Consider the following 23,672-nt stretch of genomic DNA (forward strand, 5'->3'; position numbering starts at 1 on the left):
ATATGAAAGTCTATGACTATTTAAAAAAAAAAACTTGCTAACCCTTAAATCCAAGGAGGGGAGGACAAGAGGCTCTAAGTAGAAGAGACAGGAAAGGATATTCTATCACATGTTAAAGTTAATCTGAAATCAAAAGAAATACTGCTGGAGAGAGTAAGCAAAGCAAAATTGAGCTCCTAGGAAGTGATGTCCAGGTCACCCAGCTCAGTAGGTCAGTGAGGGAAAAAGCAGGGTGGGCGGCATTTAGGGGAAGTTCTATTCACACTGAGAGCACCTGGGTCTTTTTCCCACTGAGCGACAGCCTACGAGACAGGCATGAAGAACTTTTACATTCCTAGGGAACATTTTGGAATGGATGGAAAATGTTCTCTTCTGCTGTCAGCTTCAACTGAATTCATTCTACAAATATTTACAAAATGCTCAGTATGTACCCTGTACTGTTCTAGACAGAGTACTACTGGCTGATAAAACAAACTGAAAAACAACACCTCTTTCTGTGTGGTCTATGTACTAGTGAAGAGAACAGAAAAGAGACAATGAAAAAGTAAACTATACATTTAGTGTTAGAAGAGCATAAACGTGTCACCATTCCCACTCCTAAAACAGGGAAAAAAAGATGAAAAAAGGACAAGGAGTGAAGTGCGGAGAAGAATTTTTCAACTGTGAACAGAATAAACAGAGTAGGATTCATAGAACAGCGTCTGAGCAGAAAACATGGAGGGCGTAAGTCATACAGGTACTATTGGGGAAAAGCGTATGCCAACCAGAGGAAATCAGAGCCCAGACGAGGAAGCCTCAGATGTCTGAGATACAGCTAAGTCGCTAGGGAAGCTGAGGCAGAGTGAATGAGGAGAAATGTCAGACGTGAGGCTGACAAGGTGACAGGGGTCAGATGCTCCAAGGGCTTAGAGGACACAGTCAAGTACTCTGCTTTTTTATTCAGATTAAGATGGAAGCGACGGAAGGGTTTTGTGGAGTAACTTCTTACTTAAAAGAAAAAATAAAAAAGTAAAAAGTCTTGTATGGGGGACAGTGTTACATGAAGTGTAGGTAGAAAGCAGAGTGATACTCAGAGAAGCACTCCGGGTGAGAGACCACGGTAGCTTGGACCAAAGTGACAGCAGTGGATGTGAGACACAGCTGGTCCTGAATACATTCGAAGCTGAGGTAACTGGAACTCATGATGTATGTGACGTGAGAGAGAGAGTAGTCAAGGACAATTCCAAGATTTTTGGCTCAAACACACCTAAGAGTGGAGGTCCCTTCCATTGAGATGGGAAATATCCCAGGAAGAATAAGTCTGACTGATGGTAGTTATCAGGAAGAAGTTAAGAATAGCTATCAAGTAAGTAGCAACAAAATTACAAGTGAAACGCTAGAGAAAAACATTTGTGAGCTGGGTAAGATTCACCAAGAGCATGAGTATAGATAGCAGAGAGAAGAGATCTGAGGAGGCACTTTGGGTAGGTCAATGTTAACAGGCTGACAGGAAAGAAGGGTCCCCCGTCACCCACAAAAAGGAAGAGGAAGAAGTAAGACCAGACAGGCAGAAGGTAATCAGGAAGCAGAGTCCCTGTACTACTTCTCAGGAGAGAGAAACTTCCTTCAAATACTCCTAACTGTGCCAAATTAGACAGAGTTGTAAACCAACCTAGGGACTAACCAAGTGGAGGACACTGGTCCCCTTAGTAAGGTCAGTCAGGGTCAGTGAAACTTTCTTGTTGTTGGTTTGAGAGAGAAACTAGAAACAGCAATTACACAGGCAAGTCGTTCAGGTAGTTTTCTTGTGCTGCTACTGCTAAGTCACTTCAGTCGTGTCCGACTCTGTGCGACCCCATAGACTGCAGCCCACCAGGCTCCCCCGTCCCTGGGATTCTCCAGGCAAGAACACTGGAGTGGGTTGCCATTTCCTTCTCCAGTGCATGAAAGTGAAAAGTGAAAGTGAAGTCGCTCAGTCATGTCCGACTCTTAGCGACTCCATGGACTGCGACCTACCAGGCTCCTCCATCCATGGGATTTTCCAGACAAGAGTACTGGAGTGGGGTGCCACTGCCTTCTCCGAGTTTTCTTGTAGAGGTAGCAATAAAAATGAATTCTCCATTAAATGGACTCATAAGGTGATGAGTCATGGCTTTCCATTTGTCCATTTCTAATCTCAGAGAAGTAACACCTGATGGGAATGATGCAGCAGAGAAAGATGGATGGTATGAAAATTACTGTTGGAGTAGCTAATCGGAAGACAGGGGAAAGATCTGGAGCACCAGCAGAGGGATTGGCCTTTGATAGGAATAACGACAATTTAACTTCAGGATGAAGAGGGAAGACAGATGCTGACTGGTAGAGAGATGTAACAGTAGGAATTCGTGAATAACTTTAATGGTTGCTTCCATTTTCTTAGTAATGTAAAGACATCACATCTAAGAATAAGGATGAAGGAGAGACCTTTCAAATACTTAATTAAGCTATTTTTACCAGGAAAACCGTGTTAAATGTCTCAGTCCTTGATGTTGCAGAGGCAGGATGTGCCTGTTAAGAGCACACATTCCGTGGACAGACTGCCTTGGTCTGAAACCACTCTCATCACTTGCTGTATGACTTTGCATAAGTCAGTTATGCTCCCTAGGCCTCAGTTTCCACACTTGGAAAGTAAGGGTATCAACCTCAAGGAACTGTTAGAAGATAAAAGCTTATATAAATTAGTGCTTTATATAAATTAAGTGCTTAGAAGAATCCTTGGCACATAGTAATCACTAGATAAATATTTACTATTGTTCTTCTTAAGGAATTATATGCCACAAATCCACTCTATAATATATACAGTAGAGCAAAACAGGTATATTAGATTATTACTTGCGTAGATTTTCTCGATACATAATGTAAAATTTGCTTGAGGCTAAATTAGAAGTCAAACTTTACGTTCTCATTAAACAGCATCTCAGAACTTCACTTACACAGATGACTTCCCATTGCGAGGATCTTTGAATGTTGTTGTTCTTGTATTATGATCAACAAAGTACCGCACACCTTCCCGGGTATACCTAATTTCCCAACCTTCTGGCAGGGGTTCTTCATTCTGCAAACTAAAAGATAAAAGTCACAGAGACACAAGGTGAACATTTTCAAGGTGCTAAAAACGTCTGAGTTGAGGTTCACTTGATTCTGTCTCCCGACACGTAAGCTCACTTAAGTAAGGCTCCAGGATATACATACCCTTGAGTTCTGGGGTCTTCCCACTGGGTTGTTTTTGTGTTATGATTCACGAAGTAAACTCTGTCTGTTGAATCCACTCTTTTTTCTAAAAAAGAGTGAGCATGGCATTTAATAACTATTTGCTATATATACATTTCAATATTTTTATCAACAACACATTAGCTTACCCCAGCCTGGTGGCAAAGGCCCGTATGGGTCATTTTCTGCCGCTAACATTGAAGCCTGAATGGAGAAAAGGATTAGGAGAAGTTAAAAGAACAGATTTTTAATATAAAAGCATAAACTAAGCACTTGGCTGAATCACATTTAATAGTCATTTTCTAAAAAATATGATAAAGAAATGTGAATATAGTAATTTCAAGGCACAGAATTCTAAAATTGTCATGAGTTAAGAGGAGTTAAATAAGTGATAAATTATTAGTTTTTCTACAATGATTTACAAATAATGTATCAACATTAGCACTTTAATCTCTTAGCCCTTCTGTAACAGTCCATAAGAGTGAAATGACATGAGAGAATAACATATAGAAAATTGTAGTGTTTAAAGAGGTAACATTATTTGCTGAAAAACAGAATAATTACCACAGTTCTCTTTAAAACAAATGTCTACTAACATAATAATATTAAACTCCAGAATTATCTTTGTAAAAATAAACTTTTACCTTTGTATTAGTATATTTTATATATTCAAACATACATAAAAACATATTAATGCTCACATATTATGACAACTCAGAACTATATTCAAAGAAAATAAACATTTTTACCATCAGTTTTTAAAGAAAGACAAAAACTTATTACCTGAAAAATCATTTCTTAATGATACAATATATACATCTTGATAAATATTTTATAACTTCATAACAGATACTATAAATTGTACTCAATATCATTTAGACAACTAAATCTCAACCTTAGGATATTCTGTTTCTGCAGAAGAGCACACTTCTGATGCACACTATTACCTAATTCTGCCCTGTTTCCCCAAGGTTTTCCACAGATACAGCAAAGTCCAACCAAAACAAATGCACACACACAATCTGTTTAGTACATACAGCTAAACGGTGGAACATCCCCACAGATTTCTGCACAAGCTACTCAGGAACCAAGAACTGACCACACGAGATGCTGAGCAGGCTGGGCCGGCCCACTCTCTGATGGTCAGACAACCAGGAGAGTGGACCAACCTGCAAATGAGAGCAACCAAACCTTGCTACTTAACCTCCCAAAAACGCAGAGCTGAATGAGCCTGCCCAAGGCAGGATTCTGAAGAGCTGTTTTCGTTGTGTATCTTTCCTAATTTCTTTCCACATTTTGGGGTTTCAAGCTGCCCTGAAACACTACCTAGAGATGCCCAGTACTTGAGATTTATACGTTCTACTTCTTGAGATCAAATCTATTTAGACAGAAATCCTCCCCCCATCCTCCACACTCCCGTGGATGCTTGCTTATGGCAGTAAATCACCAATTGATCAAATTTTCAGACAGCATTAAATTTTTTTGGACAAAACTATCTCCGATCCCAGGAATACATATTTAGTGGGCCAAAACAGATGACAGCGTCTCTACAAAGCTGGGATGGAACCAGGATAGCGGGATATGGCCAGACTGGCCTTCAGTAAAGTCAGGAGGCAACCAGGTTTGTTTAAAGCAAACAAAATGATTATAACCGAAAGTAGAAGATTGGGAACTGACCAAGACAAATTATATTATTAAGAAACTGCATTTATGAGACTACCTCTTAATAAGGACAAAAGCATGAGTGTATAGCTATGTAAACTAGGATTAAAAAAAACTTAAAGTGCTTATGCATATCAGAAATGTGAATTAGTTATTAAAGATCAACTAAAAATGATCTTACAATCTATAACATTTAAGAAAAGTCACTAAGGGAGAACAGGGAAGACGTCTGGAAGAAAAAGATGCGTTAACGCCTGTAACTTCCTAATTACCGAGTAGAGGTATCGCTGGTTGAACTGCTGCATAGCTCCCTGCAGCTGGCTCCGCTGGGACTGCCACTGCTCAAAGTTCCGCACCGACTCCATGGTGGGCCGCTGCCAGGTGGTTGTCCTGGTGTTATGGTCCACGTAATACACTCTGCCCCGGTCATCGACTCTTCTTTCCCAACTAGTAAAGATAAACGGAGCAGCAGTGAAAATGAAAATAAACAACCATCTCTTTATATAAGAAACTGGAAAGTAGTTAAGCAACATGTTACCTAAATAATTTAAAAATCAAGTCCAAGAGATGATGAGTTCAAAAGAATGTAAATATTGATATTCTTCAGAAAAATTACAGACATGTAACTTGCTATCTATTTAGCTAAATTACCTTCCCATTCTTCCCATACATGATTTCTAAGGACTGTCTAAAAAAGAGGTCATAGACTGAACACTATCCATGTGACTACTCTCCCTCTTTCTTTGATAAATATTTACTGAGTGCTAACTGTATACCAAGCAATCTGCCTCTATCATCCCTGTCCATGTGAAGGGTTTTAACTCAACTTGTACAGCTTTTTAATCCACCTTTTGCGGCTACACTTCTGCTGAACCAAAGTGCAGATGGAGCCATGCCATTCTGCCTATCACCGTTTGCTGGCATGGCAAAACAATGAACCCAGTCACCACCTCAGCCTCACTGCCCTTCTCCAGCCTCACCCTCACTTTCCTTTCTTTCAAGGGACCCATCCGAGGGGCCAAATCAACTCCTGGTGGGCCCCAAACATGTCAGACGTCTCATCCCGTCATGCCTTTGTTTCAATCCTCTCTCAGCCAACGGAATACCCTTTTCCACCAGCTAGAAGACGCCCTGTCCTCCTGAACCCCTACCCTCCAGGGTTCCGTTCACCTCCAATCAATCTGTATTATTAATTCATAGGCTTTCGATATCCTTTCAGCAACCAATTTCACGAGATAACACACTTGTTGCCTTTAATTTTCTGGACTTTGAATGTTTATATTGGCGAGCTCCGAGTTGCATCTGGAAGGACTGTTAGTGAATAACAGCCTAACAGCACAAGCTTTATTTAGTATGTAATAGGAATGCCTCTTCATTTAAAATGCTCTATTAACTTCAGCCATAATTAATACAATTTTACTTGTAATGATCTTTTAGATAATAATTTTGAACACTAGGATCTCTTATGTAAATATCATGCAATAGCATACTTTAGATCCCTGTCTATGAGGAAACATACACACAAATTGCCCTAAATATGACTCTCATTCCTTAAAAAAACAGCAAGGACTGACACTGGATCAGAAGTCTGCAACTCCTCTCAGTAAACTCATGCCAGTGTTCGACATCTCTTAATCTCTTCAGGAAGCCCTTCAGACTAACTGTAAATGAGATACAGGGTAACAAATCTCATCTACTGAACATTTACTATTCATAAAAGCAAATCAAGGAAACGTAACATGTAGTAGAAAAGAACCATTTTATATTGCATTAACTGAACTTTTAAAATTCCACGTATACAACACAGCTGAAGCTGGAGAAGACGCTACCTTACCCTGGAGGCAGAGGCTGCGGCCTCTCCCACGTGGTCGTCCGTGTGTTATGATCCACGTAGTAGGTTCTACCATGAGGATCTTTTCTCTGTTCCCACCTTTAATAAAAATACAGAAATAAAAGAATAAGCTACAGACTATCTGAAGAACGATTCCTTTTTATAAGCCAAAAAATTACAGGTACGTTTTAAAGAGTCATGTATACCCACAAAATGAAGTTGTTTCTTTTGAGCTTTGTAAATGCTTAATTATTCCCTTTTCATTAGCAGTACTGGAAACTTCCCAGCTTCCCAGGGGGCGCTAGTGCTAAGGAACCCACCTGCCAATGCAGGAGACATAAGAGATGTGGGTTCAATCCCTGGGTGGGGAAGATTCCCTGGGGAAGGGCACGGCAACCCACTCCAGTATCCTTGCATGGAGAATCCCAGGGACAGGGGAGCCTGGTGGCTTACAGTCCATTGGGTCGCACAGAATCGAACATGTCTGAAGCGACTTACCACACAGCACACACTGGAAACTCAGTAAGTACATTTAGCAGAGGAAGACAGAATAACACCCAAAGTTTTTTAAAGTGACTAATTCATGGAATTCCAAATCATCACAAACAGAAATTTAATCAAGAGCTGAGGAACTGTCACCCTAATATCATGCCCAAAGGACAAAATGTCAATTAAGTAATATCTGTTTTTGGCAACTGAAAAAAATACACATCTAAAAGATTTTAGCAGAAACTGCATTAAAGTATGTAGTGAGACAGTTCCATGAACGTTCCTTCTTCCATCTGCATACAGGGTCTTCTTTCTGTGTATAGCTACCCCTCTTTTGTCTTTGGTGCACCTCTGAGTTTAAGGACATCCTCATTTGTCTTTCTCTGTTCCGTCTCAGACACACTCCACCTCTTCCTCTCCCCACCCTCGTTCTCTCCTCTACACTCTCCACTCTCTCCTTGGAATGGCACAGAAGAAAAAACTTCAAACGTTAAAAACAAAAACTTCCTATTTCTGAGTTTAACATTCTTGTTCTCAGCTGAAAGTAGAATAAATGGGAAATATTTTCCTTTCTCAAACACGAGGATTCAATTTAATCTGACTTCTTTTTAATTAGAGAAAAGTGAAACTTAAAGTTGTTCAGTCATGGCCAAATCTTTCCGACCCCAGGGACTATGGCCTGCCAGGCTTCTCCATCCCTGGGAAAGTGTCCTGGACTGGTTGCCATTTCCTTCTCCAGGGGATCTTCCAGACCTGGTCTCCTGAATTGCAAGGAGTGTAATGTAAGAGGAGTGTAATGTACATAACCGAGTGCACCATCCATAAAATGGGCTATGAAGCCATTTCTAATTTGATCCTAAGTTAGCTGGAAATATTTCTAATTTAATATTCAATATTCAGTAAGCACTTAGGTTCCAACTATAATTCTGGCCACTAGTTCTTACTTTTTCCAATTAATTTTTCCATATCACTTCCAGATTTCAGGGTTTTCCTCCAAAGAGAATTTATCTTCCTCAAACTAAATTGCTTGCTACACACATCATATGAAGACCAGACCCCCTTTTGGATATTATCTTTGTAATTTTCTACATTCCATTCATTAGATCAAGCGAAGGCAGCCTTTTTCTGTGAAGTACTCGACAGTAAATATTTTAGACTTTGTGGGCCAAAAGGCAAAATCAGGACTATTATGTAGGTACTAACATAGTAAGAGCAAAAACTCCTGTCATGCCCCACCGTGTCTTCTTGAGGTAGGTCACTCAGGCTGTGGATGTGCCATGTTCCCAGCTGTGCTATGCTGACAACATTCTTGCAACAAAGAACTCCTGGCCCACGGGGGAGGAGCCTGGTCAATTCCACCACCCGCCCCAGTGACCAGGGTCTCAGGGTGCTTCTCCTCCTCCCCCAGAAGCTGGTTCACAGGGAGGTAACTTGCTAAACTGTCACTCCCAGAGTGAGAGTTTACCTTCTGGGGCAGTACCATTGCCGAGAAGGAGCCCCCGTGCGTGTGGGGTGACCAGAGCTAATGTCGGGCAGCAGGGAGGAGAGAAGGTGCTGGCGGGGGAGAAGGCGGTACAAGGGTAAGGGGCTTGCCTCGGGCCTGGCCGGGGACTCAGTGACAGCCAGCTAGAGCTGAGCCCGTGTGTCCTGCAGCAGCAATGGGCCAGAACAGAACTGGTTAGAGGCTAGAGCATCCCCGCAGTGGAGACTCCTGCTGCTGCTGCTGCTAAGTCGCTTCAGTCGTGTCCGACCCTGTGCGACCCCATAGACGGCAGCCCACCAGGCTCCCCTGTCTCTGGGATTCTCCAGGCAAGAAAACTGGAGTGGGTTGCCACAAACAGGCACAAGTTACCAGGCTGAGTGATGGGACTTCCCAACAGAATTCTTCGATTTCAAAGGGATATGTGCTAATTTATAACTGCTACATGTCACCTTCAACCATAATACTCTCCTGTCCCTAGTATTCAGATATGGCTTCCTTATCTCATATACACACATTTCTAAAACTTACTGCTGAAAAAGACCTTATTTTAAAAAAAGAAAGAAATAATAAGAGTGGGAGAATTTTGTTAAATGTATTACAGTAAAAATGACAGAATGTAGTTACTGACTGGATGACGACTGGGCTCTCACAAACCACGGTCAATGGCTGCCCCTCTCCGCTGCTGCTTGGCCTGCTAATCTCTCTCCTGCCCACCCTTCAGGTCACTCTCATTTTTTAAACCAAAAAACTACTCCTCAATATTGGGTCTTTTCTTGCTTGCTTCTACCAAACATTCCTCTTTCCCCGTGTGTTCACAGGGAAAAACCTGCATGCACTACTTCTCACTCCTTCAAACAGTTTTCTATCAAATTTCCACCCATCCCATTCACTCCATCACACAGCAGTCAGAATGTAGCTCTCCTTCCCAGAAATCATTCTGTCAAAGGTCAACAATAAATAATCTCTTTGTTGCTAAATTCAAAGGTGCCTTTTCAGTTCTTATCTTACTTGAATTTTCAGTAGGTTTTGACCTTGTTAACAATTTCCTCCTAAGCATTTGCAAGCCAGGGCCTTTGCCCAATTGCTCACTCACTCAAAACCATTGCATCAAGCACTAGTTCACTTACGTTTACTGGGACCTGCTATATGGCAGGTGTTGTCTTAGGCACAAGGGATACAGAAACGGACAAAATAAAGCTCCCTTTTCAGTGCAGTGGAGAGAAAACTGATAAACACATAAATACGTCACATAATGATTTAAGTGTTGAACAGTAATACAAATAACACCATGCTGATTAAAAGGACCCTACTCAAAAGTTTATACTGATTCCGTTTATGTTAAGTTCCACCAACTTAACATAGCTAATCTATAATCTATTGTGGAAAAACACTTTCAGGGAGGTACAGTGTTGCCTCCCTAAAAGCGGGAGCGGGGGTTGACTGAAAGGGGCCTGAGAGAACTTTCTAAGGTGATGATAACACTCTAATTTTGATAAAGTTTGGGTTATTTCCACCTGTCGAAACTCATCAATGACATACTTAAGACTTACACATTTCTATGTAAACTTTACCTAAAAATCCATAAACAAATACTGACCTCTAGTGAATGACATGCAAGCTGAAGTTTTGAGGGGCAAAATGTACAACTACAACTTACTGAATTAGACTTAAACATTAGACAAATGGAGAGGTGCAGAGATATGCGATAAAGCAAAGAGAGTAAAATGTCAACTCTAGAACTTGGTGATAGACAGATACACAGGTGTTCACTGTAAAATTCTTTATATTTTCCTGCATGTTTGTAAATTTTCTTAACAGAAGGTTGGAAAAAAATAAGGCAGGGGCTTGGGATAAGGACGGCGGGGGGGCCTGATTTGGCCAGAGGGAATCAGGAAAGACCTCTGGAATAAGGTAACATTTGGGCAGAGCCATGCACCTATCTGAGGAATAACATTCCACACGGAAGTGAGAGCAAATGCAAAGGGCTTATGTCAGACCACGCTGGATAACCCTCCAGGCTAGAACAGGCTCCCTTCAGATCGCTCGTAATTCTGGGCACCAGTGAAATAAGTCACCAAAGAGATAAAATAAAGGAACTAAGAAAGATTTCTGAGGAAAGAGGGAAGATGATGTAGATTTGCAAACTGCTAAGGTGGTTACAGAAGCCAAGTACTGCCTAAGCCAGAAGAACCAACCTTGGCCCCACTCTCGCATTCCACCTCCCACAGCTAATTCCCACAACCCATCGTAACATCAGCCCAGAAGACTAGCATCCACCTTGGGGCAGTCTATTTTAATTTCTTACTCAGGTTAGTTGCTTCTAACCTTTTAGTAAGAATACATCTTATATAAACATATCTGTTTGTCCTAGGCTGCTATTCACCTACAAATTTTATACACACAAAAACATACCGGAAAAACAAACTGCCAGGAAAAAATGCTTACTTAACACACTCCAGGTTTCCAATCTGGTCAATACTGATTTACTTTATTATGCTTTCAAGTGCTGGTCACAATCTATTAACAGGCTGCAACTTGTGATTTGAAAATCACTCATCTAGATTCCTCACTCATGTAGATTCCTACAAACTTCTCTTCATGCAAAGTTCACATACAGTGGCTACAAGCACACAGAAGCATTTACCTGGCCCCACAGAATTAAGTTTATGTACTTATCATTTTAAACAGGAATGTGCCCACTTTTCTCATTTACAAAAGCCTGGTCTGTTTTGTTCTGCTTTGTCTCCTTAACTCCTCATCTGTCTGTACCACTTCTAGAATAATCTTTAAATGCAAATATGACTGTGCCACTCTCCTGCTTAAAATTCCTGTATGTTTATCCATGGTTTCCGGGGGCCGGAGTGGAGGAGGGTGGAGGGGGCAGGACTCCAAAGCTTCAGCAGGTATACAAAACTCTTCGGAGGGCTGTTTATTCTTCAGTATTACACAGCTTGCTTCCTCGAATGCTCAACTCAAGCTGTAACAAAATACCACTTCCTGAGGTCAGCTTATTCATGTATGGGTATCAGAGAGCTGAACATGCAGATAGCTCCCCTAAAAATGAAATCTTGCACCACATGTGCCTTCTTTGCTGCTTTGCTAACGCCTACTCCTCTTTTAGAAACCACTGAAGGGTCATCTCTTCCAGAAAGTATTCTTTGATCTCAGTATCACAGGATATCCTATTAACCCCCTCTACACATGCTCCGCTCCCTCCACAGCACCCTAAACTTGGACCTCTAGCTTAGCTTTAATTAAATTGTACAGTCAATGACTATTTACTTACTTTTATCTCCCATCAGATCAGAGGTTCTTGACAGTATGGAAAGCTTCTTACATATCAATGTCATAAGGGCAGACACGTGAGACTAAGATAAATGACTAATGATAAGTTGTCAAAGAGAAGACAAAGGAACAATGAGAGGTTTTTGAGAGCAAGGAAAGATACTTCATGGCCAAAAATGCTTGCAGGAAACAGTGGAGATTTCCAGTAAGTGGATAAAAATAAGCTCAGAGAAAGGTCTGGCCTGCACATATAAATTTAACAGTTAAAACGATGGGAGAATGCAAGACTCAAGAGAAGTACCCATTCAGGAGCAGACCAAAGCCTGAAACCACAATCAGGCAACAGGCAAAGTTCTATAATCCAATAAAGAGCACCGAGAAAAACAGCTCAGAAAGTCAGAAAGGGTTGCGGGCACAGCAGCTGTGATGGGAGAATGAGGGCACGGAGGCAGAGACCACCAGAGGCACCGTTTTCACAGCTGCGAGAGGAGACAGTTCTAACGGCTGTAGGAGGTAGGACTGTGTACACTGTCCTGGATACAGGACACTGCATCCACCAGGGGTCCCCAACTCTAGGGCCATGGACTGGTCTCAGTCCCTGGCCTGTCAGGAACTGGGGCGTGCAGCAGAGCAGGGTGGCAGGGAGTGGCGGTGGAGAGGAAGGATCTTCATCTGTATTCAGGGCTGCTCCCCACAGCTCACGTTACCACCTGCAAGCTGCCTCCTGTCAGATCAGCAGCAGCACTCGATTCTCAAAGGAGCTCAAAACATATTAAGTGAATATGGGAGAGATGACCAAATGGAATACACAGAATATTCTTTAAAGAAAATCATAGGAAGCTGAATTATTACCATGGAAAATTAAAAGATGAAGAATTATTCCCTGGTAGCTCAGCTGGTAAAGAGTCTGACTGCAATACAGGAGACCCCAGTTCGATTCCTGGGTTGGGAAGATCCCCTGGAAAAGGGAAAGGCTACCCACTCCAGTATTCTGGCCTGAAGAATTTCATGGACTGTATAGTCCATGGGGTCGAAGAGAAGGGACACAACTGAGTGACTTTCACTTTCAATGAAAACCTGAGTTCGTAACAGTGCTTCTCAGCAGGCTTATTAGATCCTTCCCAGCACTGAGTATAAACTGAGAAAAAAAGATGGCTACTTGCTTCAAGCTTAGCCTGGGGAGGCAACAGTAAAGAAAGCTAGAGAACTGAGGCTATTATAGAGTGTGTCAGGGTCACTCTTCTCTAAAAGTAAGCCAAGAATCAAATCAACAGTCTTGCAAATTAATATAAGGTTTTTTTCCTCTTCCTGTCATGTAGCACATGCTATAACTATAACTAGCAATTGTTCTTAGTTTTTAAAAAATACTTGGTTTGTAGCAAATAAATTGTATGAATTAGATTCCAACTTAGATTTCAAATAACTGAAAGGAAAAATTTCATATACATATTCAACACTCAGGTTATTACCAAAAAGTTGCAATTAAATGTAAGTCACAAATCTTTAAAAAAAATAAATAAATAACATACCCTGATGGCAGCGTTTCTGTGTTGGCACCTCCAGACTGCTGCCGGACAGGTTCCACACATCCGTCGGGCTGTCTTAATTTGGCTGCTTCAAAAGCAGAGCTACTTGCAGAACTGGAGGTGGAAGGATCTAATGTACTTTGAGCTTCAGATCCAAAGGCTGCACTGTTAGAGACAATACATTCATTGTTTTCCGAGGAGGTCAGTGTTTCTTGAACTGGAGGGTCTTCAACAGGAGTACTAGTGCAATTTGAAGACAAGGCGGGTTCTCCAGATCCTATTGCAGTACCCGTGCTGGAAGCATTATCAGTCGGTACAGATGAGGGTGAGTCTCCATTAACTGAAAAGGGAAAATCAGTAAGATGATCTGTTGAGAAATGACCAAGCGCCCAATTAACTCATCAACTGTGTTTATTTAGAGCCTAATTCACACCAAGCAGCGTATTAGGTACTGATGGAAATAAGACAGATAATACTTTTTGTGGCTCGTATTTTTGAGATGAATGTTAAATAATAAAAACATAAGAATTTATATGTAACAATAACCCAAACTTAAGCAAAGAGAAATCAACATGAACAAACATTTTTCCTCCACACAATAAATTCTGAGTATCTACATGGGTTATATAAAAACTTCAAAATGACCCCATTCAATCTCCCTTTTCCTATGCAAATACAGCTAATATCAAAAGAATTCTTGTCAAATATAAAGTGGCATTAACTCTTAAGACAGTACTGTAGGGGACTGCAAAAAGATCCAGGAATTCATTCCACACTTGCTGGAGAAATAACCCAGCATTGAGATCCACTGACATAATTTAAAAATTCTTTCATTTTAAATGTAATCGATCCATTCAACTACATGTCACTATAAGAGAAAGTCAAATTAAAACTGGGAAGGGAATAGATTATTGAAGAAAACCTATTAGAAAATTACACAGCAAAGTTCTAATTGAAACAGAGGAAGGAGACATAATTAAGAGTAATGGAACGGTCAGGTAGATTTTTAAAGAAAGAGATGTAAACAGTGGGAAGAAGAGAAATGAGTACTATTAAAATGAATCAAACTGTAGGAGCAAAACAGAACCAATCAAGTTCTGTACCAACTACAGGGGAGAGCAACTTTGGGGAAAATATCAATAAGAAAACATAAGAAATAAAAATGCACAGTGCTACCTGTACTCAACACTTAGAAAACATGAAGAAAAGAGAATGTGTACAGAGAGAGTAAATTCTGGTCTCTTATATGATGTCTAAAAGTGAACTTTTTCATTTAACTTTCAATCTTGAACAATGTAGAAATTGATTTCCAAAAAAAAGAAAAGATTAGCAACAGTCTTTGGAAAGCAAAATAACACTAAATGGAAAAAGAGGAATATTTGAGACAACATAATCCAGCCCAATAAGAAAGAATCATAAACCCTTATCATACTAAAACATAACACATGCTAACAAAGTGTTAAAAACAGAAGCGGAAAATTAATTATTAAACAGCAGCTCTTAGTTGTTCAAGGCAAACCCTTCTCTCCCACAACAATTCAGCTCCTCCAAGTGCTCTCAGCTCTTCTCTCCATCTGTACCACCGCCCCCCTCATTGTTCCTTGTTCGCTGCAACAGCGTCCTAACTGGTCTGCTTCCTCTCTGGTCCAACTCCAACCCGTTCTCCAAACAGCAGCCAAAGTAATCTCTTTAAAGCATACAAAAGATCTTTTCACTCCCTAATTAAACACACCTATTGCACCCAGAGTAAATTCCAAGTTCTTTACCATGGCTCATGACAAAGACTCCACATAAGTCTGCCCCACAGCTCCACCTGACTTCTCACAGGGGTCTCCCTTCCATCTTGTGAGCAGAGCCAACTCCCTCCCCTCAGGGACGTGCTCTGGCCGCTTCGCTGGCCTCAGAAGAGCTCCTGCTTCTTATCAGGCAGCGGGCAGGCTCAACCACTCCTTCAGAAAGGCAGCGCTCAGGCACCTTATTTAATTCTTCACCTGCCCCACCCTCGGCCCAGGCTGCCTACTAGACTGTTTTCCTTCTCATGTTCTGAAACAGTTTGTTTTTAGTTTTCCTTTAGTTCAAAACCCAACACTTTGTCAGACTTGTTCCACTTGTGTATTCTCAACAGTTACAATGCACCTGGCATATGAAAACAAGAAATGTTAAGTAAGGGCAAATCACAGAAGAAGTAAACATATCTCTCTCAAAGCTAGGCAGAAAAAAAGAACATTAGTAGAAACATTAATTAAGTACATGAAGGATTGAATGACACAGTCAATAAACCTGTTCTAAATAACAGCATTAGAGAAGGAGTTCTGAGTTTTCATTACATACATATTCCATCCAAACAATCTAGGCATTTTAAGAAAAAAAAGTGACACGTAAAGGACCAAAGGAAAATTCCAGTTTTACAATCAGGAGGTGAAACCGATCATAATTCAAGTAAACTAGAAACAAAACAAAATACAACTTACTGAAATGTTTACTGAAAGTCTGGCAGATTCTGTAAAACATTTTTTAAGGATCATGTTATTTAATTCCCACAGAACAATGCTATGAGGAAGATACTACCCATTTTATTAGTAAGAAGATGGATGCTTACATGTCTATAAAAATGATAGTTCTCCCCCACCTGCAACCAGTTTAGCTTAGAAGATTTTTTTATAAAACCCTAAATAATTATTAAGTTAAAGAAAAATGATAGTTATGAAATTACAAACTTTAAGGAAATTAATGGCATGAAAATACTTGTATGAAATATTTGACATGGCAAAGAGGTTTCCAAGGGTATAAGAACAATGGCACCCCTCTCCAGTACTCTTGCCTGGAAAATCCCACGGACAGAGGAGCCTGGTAGGCTGCAGTCCACGGGGTCCCAAAGAGTCGGACACAACTGAGCGGCTTCACTTTCACTTATCACTTTCATGCATTGGAGGAGGAAATGGCAACCCATTCCAGTGTTCTTGCCTGGAGAATCCCAGGGACAGCAGAGCCTGGTGGACTGCCGTCTGTGGGGTCTCACAGAGTTGGACATGACTGAAGCGACTTAGCAGCAGCAGCAAGAACGAACAGCCATAAATGAGCTTAGCATTCAATTCCAGACCCAGGGGAAAATGGTAGAAGGAAAGGAATTATAAGAAAAATATAATAGATCAGAATTTCCTAACCTGATTAGAATCTGTAGGATATTATAGAAAGTATAGATCTCACTTTCCATTCTAGAATTACTGAATCTCCTAGGGAATCTCTGGGATCTGTATTTTTAGCAAATGCTTCAGATGAATTCTTACAAGTAAGGTTGGAAAAACTATGAAATAGTGCCTTAGCAAATTTTATAAAGAAAAATATAGTTTCAATAGCATTTGGAATACCATGTACAACTTTATATCAGTAAGTCTAAAATATTAACTAAACTAACTCAAGAGAAAGAAAAATTGATCAATCAGAGTAGAAATGTAAAAGGGGATAAAAGATCGAACAGTATCCCTCCAAAAGTCAACAGATTCAGTTTTTGAGCCTTCAAGGAACAGATTGCCCCCGTGTTCTCTGAAATGTTAACAGTACATTGGTGGCAAAAAAGAAAAAGGAGTTTCTTAATTTATTCTTCAAGAGTAATATAACCCTGAAACTGAAACTGAATAAATTAAACAATGGGTCAATAATAGGAAATTATGTTAGGAAAACATATTTAACAGGTTAAAAGTTAAAAGCTACACGTTAATTTTCAATACAAATCAAAAAGGATCAAAAAATATTGATAAAACTGTTGATAAGAGGAATCTAGGAAAATTCAAAAATAATCTAGATTATCCACCAGAAACCAAGAGTAAGCATGATATATTAATGGTAAAACATTAGAAGAATTTCTATCAAGATCAGGAACAAATTTTAAAATCAGAACAAAACAAGGAAGATCACAATTACCACTCCATTTCAATACTATGGCTTAAGTACGAAAATGCATTAAGACAAAAGAGAAGTGAAAAATACCAGATATAAAATGGTAAAACTCACTGAGAGAGATAAGAGTACTTATTTATATCACAAGAGAATCAACTGAAAAAAAAATTAGAACCAATTATTAATTTGACCAAAACATTTCAGCACCATGATCAGATAGATTCAAGTTCAACATCAAGATTACACTCAAGACCTATCTGAAGAAAAAGAAAAAACATTTCTAAAAGGTTTAAAGCATAGATTGGAGACAGAATTCTCTCTGAATGAGAAGATTCAGTGTTGCTTCAAAATTTAAAAAGTAAACTATCCTCCAAACGCACAACTTCTCGTTCGCTGGCGGTGGAAACGCACAGGGCACAGCCGTTTTGGGTGTCAGTGTGGCACTGGCAGCTTCTTACAAAAGGAATAACACTCTTATTGTAAGATCCCGAAGTGACAGTCCTCAACCCAGCTCAGCTGAAAACTTAGGTCCACACCAAAGCCTGCACGTGACTATTTACATCAGCTTTATTCATAATTGCGAAAAACTATAAACCTCCACAATGCTTGGTTGTGGACAAAGCATAGGTGAACAGATAGACACTCTATGGTACATCCACACAATAGAATATTTATTATTCAGCAACAAACATAAAAGAGATATCATGCCACGAAAATCCATAGAAAAGCCTTAAATTCATCAGGTCAGTTCAGTCGCTCAGTCGTGTCCAACTCTTTGTGATCCCCTGGACCACAGCACACCAGGCCTCCCTGTCCATCACCAACTCCCGGAGTTTACTCAAACTCATGTCCATCGAGTTGGTGATGCCATCCAACCATCTCATCCTCTGTCGTCCCTTTTTCTTCCTGTCTTCAATCTTTCCCAACATGAGGGCCTTTTCAAATGAGTCAGCTCTTTGCATCAGGTGGACAAAAGTATTGGAATTTCAGCTTCAACATTAGTCCTTCCAATGAACACTCAGGACTGATCTCCTTCAGAATGGACTGGTTGCATGTCCTTGCAGTCCAAGGGACTCTCAAGAGTCTTCTCCAACACCACAGTTCAAAAGCATCAATTCTTTGGCACTCAGCTTAAATTCATATTTCTAAGTAAAAGAAGCCAATCTGAAATGGCTACACATGACACTGTGAAGAAGGCCAAACTAGAGAGACAGTAAAGGATCCGTGGCTGCTAGGAGTGTGGGAAAGGAGACGAATGACTGGAGCATAGCGACTGTTAAGGTGAAATAATTCTGAATGATACTGTGATGGTCAGCACATGGCAATATGCATTTCTCAAATCTCACTGAACCCAGGCAATACCAAGAGGAACCTTAACATAAACTGTGCGCTTTCATTAATCATAATGCATTTATACTGGTTCATTAATTATATTAATAACAAATATGCCACAGTAATGCAAGATGTTAATAGCAGGGCAAGTTCTCAGTGGGGTACCGGGAGCATGCATTTGATTAGAGGGATGACTATTCATACATATCAATGGTTCTCAACGGGACATCCACTGAAGAAATTTAGCAATGTCTGAAGACATGTCTGGTTGTTACAACTAGGGGAATGGGTGGGTGTTACTGGCGTCTAGTGGGTACAGGCCAGAAAGGCTGCGATCCTAAAATGCACAGGACAGCCACCCACAACTGAGAATTATCTAGCCCAAAATGTCAAAGAGTGCCAAAGCTGAGAAACTCTGATTAATGCATATATAATCAGCAACCAGGCAGCGTTCAGTCTATTGTAGTTGCAAAATAAATACCTCTTTAACAAATGATACAAGGATGACTGAATGGATAAACTTGACAATAAAGACGATGAGAAACAAGGAGGCAGGCAGGGAGGGAGGGATCATAGGTTCCCTCCTCAGGAAAGAACAAAAAATTGTACGGAGGCAAATAATTAAAATCCCATGTGACAGCAATGACAGTAGACGCTTATGCAAAGCATTTCCTTCTCTACAGATGTGAGATCACACCCTCTGACTTGGTTTCTTAATGAGTGTATCTCAAGCCTGACTTTATGAATTATGACTTTTGATTTAGGAGGCAGATCTCCCTCACTTCAGGTTTTATCTCTGAGAAGTAAATTTCCCATGGACTTTATGATATGTACATCTCATAGTACCATGCATTGTCCTCTAATGGTTCAGCCAAATAAAGCAGGAAAAGGAGGGAATATTGAAGTACCTAGTATCATTTCTGCCCCTTTTAAAAAGTATGACATGAAAAACTGCTTGTATATATATATATACACACACACACACATATATATACACTAAATTTCTTTACAATTCACACCTGAAAGTGGCTATGGCTTTAAAGGAGGTGGAGCACACGGAAGCCTTTGGTGATGATGCAGTTCCGTGTACTGATTGCAGTGCTAGTTACGTGAAGCCATACATGACAAAACTGCACGCACGTTTGCACACGTGCACGCACACGAACACACACACACACACACTCTCTCTCTCTCTCTCTCTGCAGGTATAACCGGTGAAATGGGGACTGTATCAATGTCAAGTTCCTCATTTTCATACAGTACTATAGTTATACAAGACATTAACATTCAGGGAGGCCAATGAAGGGAACACGGGACCTCCCTGTACATTTCCTGGTAACTTTTTGTGAATCTGTATTTCAAAATAAAAAACTAAAAGCAAAAGTCTAATAAATTTGTGAAATCGGTTAGTTCTGCCTTACTACACTGAGCTCTGTTTTATTAATAAAACAATAATTATACGTTAGAAAAAGTCATTTCTTCTAGAAGCTAAGGGCAAGGGGGAAAAGTAAAGAAGAAAATCATATTTTTCTTAAATACCTCTGTCTTAGAAACATGGTAGATGTTTTAAATTTATCTCATTTAACCTTTGAAACAATCCTGTAAGGTATTATTAAGTATTTGTATCATTTTATAAGTGGAGAACCTAAATTTTTAGAATGCTAAATTTGTCCAAGATCACATGCTTATACGCTGAGTACATCATGTGAAATGCCTGGCTGGATGAATCACCAGCTGGAATCAAGACTGCTGGAAGACGTATCAACAACCTCAGACATGCAGATGATACCACCCTCATGGGAGAAAGAGAAGAGGAACAAAAGAGACTCTTGAAGAAGGTGAAAGAGGAGAGGGCAAAAGCTGGTTTAAAACTCAATATTCAAAAAACTAAGATCGTGGCATTGGGTTCCATCACTTTATGGCAAATAGGTGGGGAAAAAAATGCAAACAGTGATGGGCTTTCTTTTCTTGGGCTCCAAAAACACTGCAGACAGTGACTACAGCCATGAAATTAAAAGATACTTGCTCCTTGGGAAAAAAGCTATGACAACCCTAGACAGGGTATTAAAAAGCAAAGACATTACTTTGCCAACAAAGGTCCATATAGAAAAACCAAAGCTATGGTTTTCCTAGTAGTTATGTATGGATGTGAGAGTTGGACCATAAAGAAGGCTGAGTGCCGAAGAATTTGATGCTTCCAACTGTGGTGTTGGAAAAGACTCTTGAGAATCTCTTGGACAGCAAGGAGATCAAACCAGTCAATCTTAAAGGAGATCAGTCCTGAATATTCATTGGAAGGACTGATGATGATGCTGAAGCTCCAATATTCTGGCCACCTGATGTGAAGAGCCGACTCGTTGGAAAAGACCTGATGCTGGGAATGACTGAAGGCAGGAGGAGAAGGGGACGACAGAGTATGAGATGGTTGGATGGCATCACCGACTCAATGGATGTGATTTTGAGCAAGCTTCGGGAAATAGTGAAGGACAGGGAGGCCTGGCATGCTGCAGTCCATGGGGCTGTAGAGTCAGACACGACTGAGCAACGGAATGACAACCCATGGTTAAAGTGTTCAATGACAGAGCTAGGACTGGAACGCAGTCCTGTTAGAAACCAAATCTAATCTTTTCAATCATGACTGCCTCCCACTTTAGCGTAAAGTATCAGCATTTACCAACTAAACTTAGCAAATGGATCTTCTTAAGACTCAAAAGAACAGGTTGGGGTGAGGGAAAATGCCCTCCCCTCCAAAGCCCTCATGTACAATACTGTCTTTGGTGAAAAGAAATCATTTATCTGCAGTTCCAGGACCACAACCCCTCATCTGAAACTCTTAGGGCCAAGTGTGTTTCAGAATTCATAACTGTGGAATGTAGAAAGGTAGTATGGCACATATATTATCTATTACACTAATATCAAGTCAGACTGGGGGCTAGACACTGTAGCTAAACACAGTATCATTTCTGGAGTGAAACAGGATACTCATACTAAGCAGAAAAAAATTATAAATACCTTCAAGTTAGTCCTAGTCATTTTGCTATCGAGTGAGTTTACCAAAAAACTTTTGGTTTTAAGGATTTTAGGATTTTGGAATCACAGGTAATGGATTAAAAACATGTAATATGTTACACACACAATATGCACACTCCACTCCATCACCACTCTAACAATGAAAACTGATTTTTAAAGTTCTTGACTACAGAAAAAAGAATCCTATTTTTACACCAACACCTTAAAGAAGACTACCCCTTGAAAAATATACCTGAATTCATCTTCCTACTGAGGGATGACAGATCATACAGAAGACACTGATAAAGTGGTTTCTACCAACAGAGTAGATTCCAGAAGCCTTTCTAAACCAGCCAATGGAATGAGGGCAGTTGGATTGTTTTGTCATGTGTCAAAGAACATGCAAACAATCACTAAGTTGACTGGGGGAATATTATTTGAAGTTTATCAAAGGTGTAAAAGATGAACAACCCAACACTGAGACACTACAGATATCACACACATCTAAATGAACAGGAGAGCGGGGAGGAGAGGACCACCGAGGTGGGTGTCAGGGACAGCTCCTCCACCAGCTGGGATCTCTGGGCCTCAGTTCCTTCAGGAGAAAAACACTAGTGCCTATTTTCAGAGAGTTAACCTGAGAGCTGTATTGATCGGTGGGTATATGGTGTTTGCAACACGTGTAGCACAGATATTAGCTGTTATTCTGATCGTCTTAGGCTTCCTTGCAATTATGGAGAATGTCATGGGAATTATTTACAATGGCGCCTTCATTTCTAGTTCCTCGTGTGTGTTTTGCTTTCAACTTGAAATTTCAGGCAAGGATAAGACAAGAATGTGGAAGGCAAATCTGTTCCCAACAGAAGCAGTCTGTAAGTACAAAATTAGAAGCAGAATATAAACTGGAGATTCTACAATGAGAGGGAACTCAGAAAGTTCTCTCTTTTGCAACAACATCTGAATAAGCCCACAAGCCCAAACATGCAACTATCTAGTGGTCAATAGATACTTTGCCCAATCTATTCTAACAGCTAAATATTTTAGGAAGAAGAGCTAAATCTCCAAATTTCATACATTTTTAACTGGAAAGGTGATGACAAGTATGAAATAGAATGACTGTATAAGCCTTTCTAAAATGAGCATTCAAATTTCTTATACTTCTCATGAAAAAAGAATAGACTCAGTAATTGGTCCTGATGTCTAATTACTTACAGAAATAATGGAATTGGATCTACCACTCTAATGAATCTAATGATAATCCCATATAACAAATCAAGTCTGGTCACATAAGGGTATTTTTATTTTTACAACCTCTTCAGAGCGTTCTCAAGGGAGTTACAATACTTACAATCTAAATTTCCTTATGGGTGGATACCTAGTTTGTGTGTCATTTTTGGTATGAGTAAATACAGGTAACTATTTGATAATCTACAGATCTATAGGTCAAATGCCCTGGATTTATGTTTTATTATTAAGAACTCTAGTACTAATATAAACCTTTTTTCTATGGGTGATTATTTGGTGGTAACCCATATACATGGGAGAAGGCAATGGCACCCCACTCCAGTACTCTTGCCTGGAAAGTCCCATAGACGGAGGACCCTGGTGGGCCGCAGTCCATGGGGTCGCTAAGAGTCGGACACGACTGAGCGACTTCACTTTCACTTTTCACTTTCATGCATTGGAGAAGGAAATGGCAACCCACTCCAGTATTCTCGCCTGGAGAATCCCAGGGACGGGGGAGCCTGGTGGGCTGCCGTCTATGGGGTTGCACAGAGTCGGACATGACTGAAGCAACTTAGCAGCAGCAGCAGCAGTATATACATGGGTGGTCCTTCCCACACTTATTTTCCCAGACTATTTTTTAAAACTATAAATTTAACTTAGGACCCATAATATAAGCAGAGTTCTATGAAACTCACTACTGTAT

General features: G+C 40.3%; 1 protein-coding gene across 6 annotated transcripts in view; it reads right to left on the reverse strand.

Annotated features, from left to right (window-relative positions):
* The window catches only part of WWP1 (WW domain containing E3 ubiquitin protein ligase 1), a 144,985-nt gene that overhangs the window by 38,739 nt on the left and 82,574 nt on the right, over positions 1-23,672 (reverse strand). For 4 of the 6 annotated variants that reach the window (XM_025001523.2, XM_025001522.2, XM_059893203.1 and 1 more), the window contains 6 exons: positions 13,508-13,844; positions 6,725-6,820; positions 5,163-5,337; positions 3,378-3,432; positions 3,211-3,295; positions 2,952-3,080 (listed from right to left, as the gene is read on the reverse strand). In XM_025001523.2, coding sequence (XP_024857291.1) covers positions 2,952-3,080; positions 3,211-3,295; positions 3,378-3,432; positions 5,163-5,337; positions 6,725-6,820; positions 13,508-13,844 — 877 coding nt within the window. Of the gene's footprint in view, positions 1-2,951; positions 3,081-3,210; positions 3,296-3,377; positions 3,433-5,162; positions 5,338-6,724; positions 6,821-13,507; positions 13,845-15,270; positions 15,402-21,995; positions 22,087-23,672 lie in introns of those variants that run through there. The other 2 variants (XM_025001526.2, XM_059893204.1) reach the window with 2 other exon arrangements.

Source organism: Bos taurus, chromosome 14 (assembly GCF_002263795.3).
Source record: "Bos taurus isolate L1 Dominette 01449 registration number 42190680 breed Hereford chromosome 14, ARS-UCD2.0, whole genome shotgun sequence".
Taxonomy (NCBI): Eukaryota; Metazoa; Chordata; class Mammalia; order Artiodactyla; family Bovidae; genus Bos; species Bos taurus.